The sequence below is a fragment of the Ursus americanus genome, chromosome 14 (assembly GCF_024610735.1).
Source record: "Ursus americanus isolate L20-20 chromosome 14, mUrsAme1.1.p, whole genome shotgun sequence".
Lineage (NCBI taxonomy): Eukaryota > Metazoa > Chordata > Mammalia > Carnivora > Ursidae > Ursus > Ursus americanus.
In genome coordinates, this window is record NC_142140.1 from 24,102,625 (window position 1) to 24,116,896 (window position 14,272).

At 38.6% G+C, this 14,272-nt stretch overlaps 1 protein-coding gene across 1 annotated transcript; it reads right to left on the minus strand.

Annotated features, from left to right (window-relative positions):
- Positions 1-242: 242 nt before the first annotated feature.
- Positions 243-13,800, minus strand: KBTBD8 (kelch repeat and BTB domain containing 8). The gene is made up of 4 exons (XM_045774671.2): positions 13,706-13,800; positions 12,883-13,093; positions 7,811-8,925; positions 243-5,012 (listed from the first exon to the last, which is right to left on the minus strand). Exons 1-4 carry the CDS (start codon positions 13,719-13,721, stop codon positions 4,549-4,551), a joined length of 1,806 nt encoding a protein of 601 aa, XP_045630627.1. The 5' UTR covers positions 13,722-13,800; the 3' UTR covers positions 243-4,548.
- Positions 13,801-14,272: the final 472 nt, after the last annotated feature.

A 14,272-nucleotide genomic window follows, 5' to 3' on the forward strand; every position in this document is an offset into this window, starting at 1 on the left:
TGAAAACCACTTGAGCTCTGTCTACCAAAGTTCCAAGTCAAGAAGTTTCAGTATATCTTAGAAGCATAAAATGAAGGGAAAATCTACTTTTCCCCCCACTTAAATCCATTATATAAAATGCCACGTTTCACTTCAAAAAGACTAAGCAGATGTTATTTACAGCATTGCTCTGAAGTTAGAGATACTAGACCACTTTTAATTTTTGTATTTGCAAATAATTTTTCAATAAAAAAAATACAGGCATACAACCAAGATTTTAAAATGGCAAGTCATTTTAAGTTAAGAACCAAAATAACAGTACTCTAAATCAGTATTTCCCAAGCCTTTTCTTCTTGTTTTTCTCCACCGTGAGTGGAGTATACTAGCAGAAGGATATAAAGATGGGGCATTCAGGTGGGGTGACAAAGGGAAGGTATTTTCCTATCTCATGTATTTCCTCACAGAATCAATCACAGTAAAAATTCCAGTAGATTTTTTAAGTAATAGTGTTGGGGGATAATCGTGTTGCCCTAAAGAAGCATCTACACTTTTTCCCGTTTTGTTTGGAACTAATGGAACGTGTAGGAACTAGACTAGGGTGAAAGTGGAAATCTTTGTTCTGATCCCAGATGAGCCCCTTGAGTTAGATGACCTTCAGCAATTGACTTCGTCTTTGTTTCCTATCTGATAAAATAGAGTTGATCCTACAGGTCCTACCACCTCTCAGGGTTTTCTAAGATTTAATGGAAAATTCGTTTCTTTTCACAAACATTTATTGACTGCCTAGTATGTGCTAGAGATCCGAGATACATAGTGAATAGAACCAATCCCTTGCCTTCATGGAGCTTACATTTCATTAGGGGACGATAGGTGAAAAATAAAGCAGGAGAGACGGGTGGTGTGTTTAAGAGTGGAGTTGGAAGGGGAGTGTTCTGTTTCATAAGGTGATCAGGGAAGTCCTGTCTGGAATTTTAATAGAGGCTCGAGTAAAGTAAGTGAGTTGTTGGGGCTTCCTTGGCAAAAGACACAGCAAAGACAAAGGCAGTGATGTTGGAAGGACTTGGCATGCTTTAGGAACGGTAGTCCATGGGGCTGGAATTGAGTGAGCTGATGGAATGGTAGGTGAGGTCCAAGAGGTGGGGTTGTGACGTGTAGATCTTGTAAGGAAGGAGTCTGGCTCTCATACCAGAGGAGATGGGAAGCCATCTCCTTCTGCTTCGGTTTGAGAAGAGGGATGGCATCTGACTGGTGTTTTAACAGGATCGCTCTGGCTACTGTGTGGTGAAGGGAATAGATTACAACCAGTCAGGGGTGAAGAAGGCAGCCAAGGTAGGCTAGTTTAGACTCCGGTGATGGGGGTGCACAGTGGTACGTGGTCAGAGTCTAGGTGTATTTGGAAGAAAGAGGGGACAGGATTTTCTCACGGATTGGATGGGAAGTGTGAGAGAGGAGTGGAATAAGAAAAGTTTAGGCCAAAGCAAAGCAAACAAAGGAATTACTGATATAAGCAAGCTTGCTTTAGAATTTAAAGAGCATTATGTAAGGGGATATTAACTGGCTCATTTTGTACCAGAGGCCAAATATTTGATAGATTAAAATCTTATTCCATGCCACTAAGACAGAAGGTATTTCATGTTTTTCACCAACTTTTAATTCTGTGGAACTCACTAGTCAGAGGTCAAGTTACAACAGTGGAAGTTTTTAATGAGAAAAGATTTTATTATAAGAAACAATGCCATCAGGTAAAAATGCAAAAAATTGTGCAATTATGGCAAAATGTTTAAAAATATCTACACATTTGCCCCCAAAGGACTACAGTACTTACTCCATACCTGAGCACTGAACACTGAATGCCATTTGAAACTGCTTCACATAGGGAATCTAACTCCTTACAGAGCACACCCACTTCTCCTCATGCACCAGTGAAATCAGCCTGATGCTTAAGCATCAACTTTTAGGATAACAGAAAATGAGGATGGAAAATAAAGAATACAGTTTCTACTTTCCTATAACATAGTTATACCAAGTCCAGTTTTCAATGTGTAAAAAATATGTAGGAAAGTGCTACATACATTCTTCAAATGCAAAAACAAAGTTCAAGTGGGACTGGCATATGTTAGCCTACATTTTAACTCTGTAGTCCTCATTGTGCCTTTTACTTCTATTCTCATCATACTATGCAAATGTACCTTAAATACCTAAACATATATACCCGCACAAATTACTAATCTTAGCTCTCTAGGACCTCTTCTGAAATCATTTAAAAAGTGGCAAAATAACCCAGTTATATAATTTAAACAAATAGTTCTTCGTACAAAATTCAATATATATTCTACCCCCATAGCAAATTCTAAACGTTGGTTGACACACTATACTTAGATCACACCCCCAATATAAATGGTTATAGCAGAGGATCAACTGTTGTGCAGATGAACAGAATCAGCCTGCAGAATTAACCACAGCATGTTGTACTCCTGCAGATCACGCGGCACGTGTAAATTGTTACCCACTATTCTATGTCATGTTTTCAAGTAACACATGTTTCTAAATAAATACAGAAGATTGTCAAAAAGCGGCAGGAAATCTTAGCTATTCAACAGAGCTCTCAAAAATAAATTACATGAACATCTCTTGCAAAACTTAGTTTGGTTTCCTCCTCCCCTCCGCAATGCAACACTGGAAAGATGCTTCAAAACGCTCACAGCAAAAGCCCCACAACAGCACGTAGATAAAGAAAAGCAGAAGAAAAACCAGAGGGAAAAAACAGATGGTTGACAAAGTTTATAAAGAGATTATAGACATACTATCAAGGCCAATAAGAAACCACATATCCAACTTCCTAAGACTAGATTTTAAAATGTTAATTCTATAAATGCTGTCCACTTTAAATTCTGCTTCAGAAAACGTTCCTTACTTGTAGAGGTCAAGGACAAGCAGTTTGGAAAGTTTCTGAAAAACGAGGTATGTGATGCAAAGAGGCAATGTTTTAAATTTGTTTCACAGTATCACATTACAATTTGTGCAAGAGTTTTGAATACAAACCATGCCAGTTTGTTTTCTTTAAGAGAATCAAAATGTTCTACTTGAGGACAGACTCTGGGCTATCCCTATACCCTTTATCAATTATTTTAGGCATAGTAAAAAAACAAGTTACCGATCCAAATATCTGCCTTAGGTATTACAAATAAGTTGGTTTGTCCTTTATGTTACTATTACTAACTGATTGTTAGAAATTCATCCATTCAGTATGAAAGTGATTTCGTACCTACAATGCTATGTTTCTACTCACTCACCCTGTCCTTCTCAATCACCTTCAGCTAGAACAAGATTTTCAATGTAGAAATATACATTACTGTTAAGTGCAAAAATGAGAAAACAAAAAACAAAACAAACGTGAGGTTTTAATGGTCATATGTAACTTAAAAGCCATTAAATTAGACCACTGCAGGAGTTTTAGGTTTCTAGAAAACAAAATTGTAAAAGCAGGTATAAAACTTCACATTATGCTCCGTGCAGAAGAGAAATAAGTTACCTTTCACTGTACCGATAATGAAGGGATGGGGGGAGGATGGAAAAGGAGGTAGGGCAACAAAATGGCCCGTGTTAGTGCAAACTGAGTGTCATGTTCTCATTATTCTAAAACTGCATCCAGTTAGGGATCTTGCTATCATGTAAGCAGAGAATCTTGTGAAATCTTGTGAAATCACAGAAGTTCAACAGGTAAAGTACTATGCCACGAAACCAGCATACCAAAGGTACGCACAGGCTCAGCCAATTTAAACCTATCTAGCTAGACAAATGAACTCCCTTATACCAGCACCAGCCACCTGTGAATTTCAGCCCTTTTCGGGATTTGTAAATAATGAGACAGTGTGAGCACTTGAAAGTTATCAGCAAAAAAAAAACCCTGCTACTTTAAAACTTTAGCTTAACTTAAAGTTACATGGGAAATATGAAACAATCAGACTAAAAGCTCTTTCTCAGACAGATTTTTTTCCTTCAACCTACGCTAAAAACACACTTAAATCTCAGTACACTTGAAAACAGTACACAAATATATATATATATATATATATATATATATATATATATATATATATATATATAATGAGGATCTAAGTTAGTACTTCTCTGTGTTGGAGAGGTCACAGCTAAAGTCCTAGTGATATTGCCTCAAATTTTTACCCGTATTCAAAATAAAAAGTCACATCAAACTAGTTTGGATGTCTCTAACCATAATACCCTAACTGCTCTTATAAGAGTGCATAGTTGTTGATTCATCTGGTATCTCAGTGACGGATTATCACAAAATTCTAGAATGAAAATGGTTACTTTTATACCAGAAAAAACAAATGCTGATAATTGCACTTTGTTACCTTTTGCTTAATGAAATGAAAACATCACAAGGATGAAAAGAAATCCCTCCCTACACCGTAATCTTTAAGAGCACCCATTGCCATGTACAAACTCTCTCAGCTTCTTAAATACTGACAGCACTTCTTGTATCACTGAAAGACTAAGCTTCCCGAAGCACAAGATGCCAGTGAGCTCACTAAGGCCTGCTACTCATTAAAGTACTTTCTGAAGACACTGAGGATAGAGTTTAGCAACAGCACATTCAAAATGCCGGCCAAGGTCCCAGAGCCTGTCTGGGGTCTCGTACACTTTCATCCATTGGTCAGTGATGTCATCATATTGGTAAAGGGAATTTTTCCTGCTGGTTCTGAAGACATGTTCTTCAACGGTCACTTGAGTAGCTCGAACAAATAAATGCAGTTTATTCTGGAAAAGTACCAGTTTAAGGTATGGATTTATGGACTCATCACATGGAAAGTCCTTCTTCCGAGTCCATTTATTTAGCTCAATATCATAGGCTTCTACAGTAAACATACGTTGATGATTTCCACAGGTTCCAGCTATGTAGTAGATAGAGTCCTTGTATACAGCTGCTAAGCCCTGGATTCTAGGCACAGTCATGGGGGTTAAAAAACCCCAGTAGTCTTTTTGAGGCTCATAGAAGAGGAAAAATTCTCCTAAAAAAAAAAAAAAGAAGAAGAAGAAGGAAAGAAAAACAAGAATATATACATTTACATGTCTCTTTTTGGTTATATGTTGAAAAGCGTAATTTTTCAAATATTTCACTTTCTAAAATATTTCTTGTATAATCTCCAGAGATACATTATATAGTATAAAATAGCTTAAAATTTCTTCATTCCATGGCAGAACATAACACATAGTATTATAGTCAACCTGAATTGGGGGGTTTGTAATAGGGAGGTATAAGGAGTTACTCTGGCTTGAAGGCAGAATAATAGTTGAGAGCTTGGCTCCACTTATTCTATAAACTTGCATATTTCAGAAAAGTTATTTTAAGCCAGCTCTAAAAAAGCATTATCACTAATGGTTAGCCAGTAAGATCAAAGTATGCATACAGCTTCATCATGAATAAGCCACTACACATTTATGTGCTAATTAGTTAGAAGATAGCACATGGAATTGTTCAGATTGATGTCAATGGGCCATTAATATGTTTACTTCGGCGCTGCTATATTGCAAAGACAAATACTTAAGAGGCTTTAATATGATAGAAAACACACAGTTCATGGAGTTGACTTTGGGTCACCTTCAATTCTATTTTGATGATAAAAGGCGTTGCTGAGTCAGACAGCCAATATAAAAATGTCCGAAAGAATTAAACCAGTGAAGATCAACAAGAATTTCGCTAGTTATAACATTTGCATAAAATCCTTGATTTAAAAATCTAGATCTTTTATGAACAGATTAATGGTACCCCATTAGCCACATATAGTACAGCATAAGCCTCTGACTATTTATATCAACTTTATTTATATAAAGAGGCTTTGCTTACATTAGAAATACCTACTTCTAAATTGCGCTTCCCCCTCAAAACTGTTTTGAACTCGATTTACTCTTATCTACAAACTTAACTGCCTACTTAGTGATAGTGACACTATAATTTGAATTTTTCTTAGAAGAGCTTGTTAAACCCACCAGCTTTTGGTTGCATATCACCTTCTCTCATTGACTTTTAACAGGATTCTTAAAAAGACAATAGAAAATAAAAGTTTCTAACATGTACTACCTCTCTACAGGTTTCTTATAAAAAGATGACTCACACAAAAAAGTTAATTTTTAAAATCTAAAGTCCTCTTAATAACTTAAACCAGATAAGCGATTAAGAAAATGTTTAGAGGGGCGCCTGGGTGGCTCAGTCGATTAAGCGTCTGCCTTCGGCTCAGGTCATGATCCCAGGGTCCTGGGATGGAGCCCCCGAGCCCCGCTGCTCAGCAGGGAGCCTGCTTCTGAACCCTCTCCTCCCAGCTCCTGCTCTCTCTCGTTATCTCTGTCTCTCTCTCAAATAAATAAAATCTTTAAAAAAGAAAAAAAAAGAAAAGAAAAACTTTTAGAGCCTCAGATTCCTCTTATATAAAATATAACCTCAGATTAAGCAATTCCAGCCCTGAAATTCAATTAATTCATTGTTAACTTTGCTTTAGTGTTTATATTAATACATAACATTTACCTTCCGATTGGAAGTCTTTTAATTAATTCTATCAACTGGTTAGCCAGCAAGACCAAAATATATGGAGAGAAAGCATCATCATATTGAATGATATAAGCTATCCAACCATACTGGACAGATTATACACCCAGTCTTATATTCCATTATTCAGCAAGACCCACAAACAATCATGCCCATGCTTCTATTTAACTAAAATAAGGTACTAGATAGTGATACTTCTTTTGGGGAATTAACTTGATATTGAAATTTAAACAAATGCGTTCAGACATTTCTAGTCAAATAAAAGATGAGAGCAAAGAACATATTCTTTTAAATGTGTAAGAGCTAAAAAATCATGTGTATTTACACAGAATCACCCCTTTTTTCTTGTTTTATTAAAGTAATAGGGTGAGGAAAACATATATGAGCAATTAAGAAAGCCAGAAGAGGAATAAGGATGTTGGTATTATCATCACTGTTTTCAACATTCAAGCAACCAAAATGTTTAAGAAACAAAACACAGGGAAAACATTAGTTATCACTAATTAGAACCTTGGATCAAATATCGTATTTATACTTACTTGGTCCTTCTTTCTACTCCTACTACATGATCTTTGCCAGCATACTAGCCTTCAGTAGTTAAAAAGAATTTTTTTGAAAGCTAAATATATTAAACAGTCCCTCTTATAATAGCAAATGTAAAGAAAAAGGTAACATCTCAAAGCTTCTCAGTGGAAAAAACTTGAAAATATATTATGGAAGGTATTGTATGCTGCAGTGAAATTAAAAGCTGAAGACTGTAATTTCAAACTCTTTATAATTAAGTTTCATAACCTTCACAATCATAAGGCTTATCACACAATTCTTTGTTCTTTTTTCTCTTCTAAACTAATCCAGTGAGTTCCATAAAAAGTAGCTGCGACATCTCTTGATTATGTATTACTGAAGAGTAAAACAGTCCTGTATCAAGCTTGGATTCTTAAAAATGGTTCTGAACGTCTTCCCAAAACACTGCACTCGTATTCACTAAATTATGTTTTCAAAAATACTTATCCCACATGATGTCAAAACACAGTAAGAACATAAAAAACTTACAGAATCATCTTAGTAACTTAAAGATGCCTGCCTTTTTTGATTCAAAAGTTTATTGCCTTCATACATCCTTTAAAGAACAGACTGTCGCAACAAACAGTTTATGATAAGAAAGCCAGAGGAGTCCTCGACTAAGAACAAACATCTGTTTTAATATAAGTAAAGCATGTTTGACCTGCTCCCCTCTCCTGGAGAATAAACCAGTCAGGCACCTACCCTGTAAAACATAGATCTTCTCTTTGTACTCCACAGCGTTGTGAAACTCCATTGCAACAGGCATCGCGCACACACTCGTCCAGCAATTCTCTCTGCTGTCGTAGCACTCCACGGATTTTAGTGAGTTTCTCCCGTCACCTTCATAAACACGACCTCCAATTGCGTACATCTTACCACAGCAATACACCAGTTTGCAGCCTATTCTGGCTCGCAGCAAGGGAGGTTTGGAAAGCCACCTATTGGTGGAATGGTCATACATCCAGAAATCATTTTCTGCCTTATGGTCGATGGAGACCTCACTGCTGCTGGGCCGGTACCCTCCTGCAATGTAAATGTCATTATCTGGTGATACAAGAATCCCAACTTCTCTTAGATCATTTGGTGGTTTGCATAGTTTAAACACTCTTCCTGTGACTATATCTAGACAAGGCACTGTTTGCTTCTTTCCTGAGTGTTTGTGGGCAGCATCAAAACATATGATCATTTCAGATGCAGTCATTCCGAGTCTCTGTGTGCAGCCATTGGTATTGGATGGGCCCTTTTCTACATAGCTTTTGGCTATAGCCTGTGCAAACTGAGGTGGAATTTTCTCTATAAAGGCATCTTCCATCAGCGGAAAACGAATGCATTTGGCAAAAATTTCTGGAAGGTGCACTTCTCTTTCGTTCTGTTCATGTTCAAACCACCTTACGATGCTTTCATAAACATGCTCTTCTCGGTCTACGTTTAAATCATCACTGTCTAGGATACTTATCAGTTGGTCTTTTGTCAACTGGAGAAACTCCTGTTCTTTGGTGACACACAGAAACTTTTTACGAATGTATTCTTTTGATCGATCTCCAAGTTCCTGATGGCCATAATGATCAGCAAAGATGAAGACCCCAATAGAATTCTGTGGGTCCAAATGACTGATCATGTACTTAGCACATTGGTCTTGGATGGAAGGAATCTGGAAAATGCTGGCTGCAGTGAACAACGCTTGAACATTGGCCTCTGTCAGAACCACTCTGGAGGTGTAGGCATAGTTCAACACTAAATCCATTGATTCAGCTTCAACGCCAACTATTCGAACTTCTTTTTGAGTACTTTCTGTAAGGCCGCTAGTGAACATGGATCTAGGAAGGAAAGAGTGGTTAATAGTATATGTGCACTCCAAATAAAAATTATTGTGACAAATTTTTTAAAGTATACAGTTACCACAAAGATAACCTTGGAGACTAAAAAATACTTCCTAATATGCTTCCTGATATTCTGAAGGGGAGTGAAAGCTGATCATCTAGCATAAGGATTTAATCTGGCTAATCTCAAAAATTCTATTCTCAGGGCCAGTCCACTTTTTTTCATTTTTTAACTGAAATTAAAATAGCCAACATATAAGTACATCATTAGTTTCAGACGTAGAGTTCAGTAATTCATCAGTTGTGTATAACACCCAGTACTCATCAAATCATGTCCACTTTATGCCAACTTTGAGAAAAAGAGAGTATACCTAATTAAAGCACACTAAAAGATGGCATGGAATATTACAGGGCGCCTTATTTTCCTTGGAGACCCTATCCAGGCTTCTGGTTAAGTTGCCTTAGGGACTTGAGATATTAACTCACCAGACCAATCAGAAAATTTAACAATACCTATAAGGTGTCAATATGATATATGAGCACATATAGACTGATTAAACTTTTCACATCCCAATGGAAATGTACAAGACAACTGGTCCCTGAAATATATCTTTAAAAATTTCATCTCAGAAAAATAAGATGTTATTCAGAAGTTCATATGCTCTACCTACTTCCTTTTAAAACTATTATCTTTTGAATGCTTCCTTAATCATTATAAGTAATATAAAGAACATCACTTTGTCTTGGACATTTTGAAAACCTTTGCTTAAAGAAATATACTCAATTTTCTCAAAGCTTCCGTATTTTATCTATGTATATCTGAATATAAATAAAGATCATAGTAGGGGTAATAGAATGCATACTTCTTAAAAGAGTTTAAGAATTAATTGCTGCTTTGGAGATACTGGTTTTGAAAATCCCAAGCTTCTGTTTTTGAAAGCAAGTTTATTTATTTATTTACTTACTTACTTCTAATTTAAAATATCTGTGCATTTATGGGACTTTGTTTGCCAAAACATTAAGTAGCCAAAAGCCTGGAACTGTATTTTAGTATTAGTCATTTATATACATCATTTGCCTTTTTCCCCCTCCTTTAAGGCTTCTTTCTAGGCTGCTCTTAAAATTAAATACAAAAATCAAATCAAAATTCTTTTAAAAAGCCTTTTGGGAAAAGGGTTGTTTGCCCTAGGGTGTTTAGTAGATGAGCGTTGAAGAAACTGACCTAACATTGGTGATAAAGTTGTCATAAAGATCCAGACCCCTCTCATTTTGAAGTGCTAGGTTATAAAATATATATACACACACACACACACACACACACACACACACACACACACATATATATATCTCCTAAAACAGTTAATTTTCAAATACAATGAGAAACACTGGGGACACGCATGGGTATAAGGATCCAGCTTGCTGCCTGGATGAACCATCTCTGAGTCCAACTTTGACCTCTACAACATAAATTTTAAGCTTAATATCACACGGGCTTTTTTTCATGATTGAAAAATTCATCTCCCAGCGTATGAGCTGGTTTTCCATTTCAGGTGCTGAAAACCTCAGCTATACAGCTACCAATTAAAAAGAAAAATAAAGCCCTTCATTAGGCAAAGATTAACTCCCAAAGGAGAACATTACCACATACCCCTTCATCATGGGAACTCTACTGACTTGAATAGGCTGGCCTCACACACAGGAGCAGTGTGACACTTGATGAGTTCTCCTCTGTTCTAACAGGACCTTTCTGTAAATGCTCCATAAAGACAGAACACGTCCTCACACAAAATCCTGAGCAGCAGAAAGTTTCCAATAATCACGCAAATTTTAATTCTGACAAGTTACTGGGATCATGAAACAGCCATGCCAGATTTCAAGCTATTTTTATTTTTTTCCACCAGTGATGCAAGACTTAGAAACTATTAAGTATGTCTTCCTAGATCTCACATAAGGAACAGCACCAGTGCCAAGAAACTTCTGTACAAAAACCCCTAGCAAGAGATAAGAACCTAATCCTTGAGTTTTCTAGCCAAATACCTCCATCTGAATTCATGTATCTTATGCTTAGGAAGTTTTCCAAGCATTTCCTTAATTTCTTGTAATTAAGGAAATCTACGGTAGCATACTTCTCTTAAAGTGATTTGTCTGAGTCTTCAAACTAACTTTAATTACAAGCCAGAGTATAAAATTTCAGTAAGATACAGACATTTTCACTTTCAAATTTCAATTTTTTTTAACTATTCAAATCTAATATACAATAGAAACTTCTCAAAGGCAGCTTTAAAGGGGACCTACTCTTGTTCTTTAAAAAGTCATAATAGTGACCAAGAAGTCTGACTCTGGAATCAAATCCAGCCTCTGCCACTTAGTAGTCAGATGATTTAGGCAGGTCATTTAACATCCACAAACCTCAGTTTTTCACATGTAAAATGTGAAAACTATGTAAACTATGCAGAGACAGGATAGTAAAGATATATAAAGCAATATATGTAAAGTAAGCTTAGCCCAGAATTTGGTAAGTAGTAATTATGACATATATTTAAATCCACAGATGAACTAACCATATCTAATGGATAGTCTGGATAAGCAAATCCCAATAGCAGTTTCCGTTACCAGGCCAAACTTCATACCTTCTGTGTATATGGGTTTCTTCTTTTTTTCCTTCCAGCTCACTCCCTTGTGATGGTTAATACTTAACAGTCCAATGACCTATCCCTAGGCAAGTCTAAATGGTTACATCATAAGCATCAGACTGAAGTGACTATATTTAACCCAGTATTCTGAGAAAGAGGAATCAGAAACTACTGTCTGGAACATTACACTGCTATATGCCCTATAAAGGTAAGCACCTTCAAAAAAAAAAAAAAAACCACACCTTTAGAGTTTAGTTGAGATTATCTCACTGTCATTCAGGCACCATTTTTTTTTTTTAAAGATTTTATTTATTTATTCGACAGAGATAGAGACAGCCAGTGAGAGAGGGAACACAAGCAGGGGGAGTGGGAGAGGAAGAAGCAGGCTCATAGCAGAGGAGCCTGATGTGGGGCTCGATCCCCCAACGCCGGGATCACGCCCTGAGCCGAAGGCAGACGCTTAACCGCTGTGCCACCCAGGCGCCCCTCAGGCACCATTTTTGAACACTGAAAGGCTTAAAAAAGTGGGCACTTGAAACAAAAGAAGTTAAACTCAAGCAAGAAATTGTCTTTATCAGTGATCTCAAAGTATGAAATCCTTTGTTAAACCCAAGTTTTGAAATCTTACTGTTTCAACGTTTTCAAACACAAAGAAGCATGTAATGAAAATAAAATTTAAAAACACTTCTGGAAATCATGGAAATAATCATTAGTCTGGAGCCTAAGATACATTCTTTCATTTTTAATTCATTGCTTTTACCCCCATGGCATTAAAACAATCTACTGAATGGTAATTTGTTTTCAAAAGAATGTACCATTATGTTTTAAAGTCCAAGAGATACATGCACCGGAGAACTATGCCTCATAGATAAATTCTTGGAACAAATTCTAGATCAGCACTGTCCACTAAAACTTTCAGTGATGGAAATGCTCTATATCTGGGCTGTACAATTGGCAGCCACTACCTGCATGTGGCTACTGGGCACTTTAAATGTGGTTAGTCGGCCTGAAGAACAGAATTTTTAATTTTATTTAATTTAAAACAATGACTGAGCCGCACAAGTCTAGATTTTGTTGTTAATTTACCTGAAACAAACAAAAATACACTCACTAACTTAAAAACCAACGACCTGAATTCTAGAAGAATCGGTCAAGCGAAAAACAAGGACTCAATAAAATAGGGCCTGTTATTTATTTTCAGGAAACAAACTCATTGGTTTCATTTAATTGTCTCATCTCCGTTTTATAATCAAGGGGGCAACACTGAGGGATAAAGGGAACGAGATGAGGATATCAACAGAAGTTTCTGCCACCATCATACCTGAAGTAAGGGCTGATTGCAGCAAGAACGTTTCTATGACAGGAAAATGTTTTCCCGTGATCCACTTCCACTACAATGTCTGTCAACTGTCCTTCATCGTACATTGCTTTGAGTTGCTTAAGAATACTGCACGCATGGAAGGGGTCCATGGCATCGTTGGCTGTGTCTGAAGATGGAATCCCATTCGGCGTTGGGGAAGACTTGCTTAAATCTAGGAAAAAAATCGTACAACCACAAGAAGTTCGGAGCCAGTTACGGCGTTTACGCTTCCCCCCACCCCGACCCCCCGCCTACAAAAATACATGTATGTATATATACACCACCAAATGGGACCGCGGGGTGAGATCTGGGAGAGAGAGAGAGAGAGAGAGAGAGAGAGAGAGAGAGAGAGCGAGCGCTAGCTGTGATGCAAGTTCAAACACCAGCCTGCTCCTCCGGGAGCCCGGCGAGCCCGATGCCCCGTGCTCGCGGAGGAACTGTGCAGGCTGAACAGGCGCGGTGTCTGCGGCGACTCCGCCGAGAGCCAGAACGTCCCAGCCGAGAGCGGAGGGCAGAAGCCTCACGAGGGAATCTCTATGGATGGCGGCCGCCAGTGCCCCCTCAACCGCCTGCTGAACTGGTCGAAGTGGCGGCGGGTACCCGGCCTCCCGATAGCTGCCGGCCGGACCGCCCACCGCCCTCCACGCCATCCATCCTCCCTCCCCTCATCCCTCTCCACCTCCCCATCCTGGCGTCTTCATCGCCACCTCCTCAGCTCGCAGCCTGAGCTGGACCCCGGCCCACCTCCCCCGCAACACACCTCCCCAGCCACCACCAGACCCACCTGCCGACGCGGCCATTTCTCGACGGGGCCCCGGCTCCAGCTATTTAAAGAGGAAATGTCATTTCGCTTCTCTCGCTCCCGGGTTCCGGCTCTTCTAAGCTTCACCTGGCCAATGGGGTGGCCTATGCATCCGGCTCCGCCCCTAGCCTCCGAGTTCCGTGTTCCGATTGGCCATGACGTGCGCAAGGCTTTTCGGGAAGTGTAGTTTTATTGCCCCCGCTCCCGCGTGGTCCGAGTAGGGCGGAGGCCCACGCCGGTGATTCTTATTGGCTGGTTGTGGCGGAGGTGGAGAGCTGAGAACGCGCCAGCCTGTGTCTGTGGGGCGCGCAGTGCCTGCCGGGAGAGGTAGTCTTCTGGCCGAGGAGAGCTGTCATTCTGAGGGGCTGGGGTAGGGAAAGCTCTTGAAGTGCAAATTTCCCCATTTTAGGCCTCTCTCCAGGGCCCCGGCTCTTTATTTATTTATTTTTTTTACCTTGTTCTTCATTCCCTAAACCTCTCGCCAGTGACTAGCTTCCGGTATGAAAACGAACTCTGCGTGAGGGCTGTGAAACCAGAAAAAATTTGGAA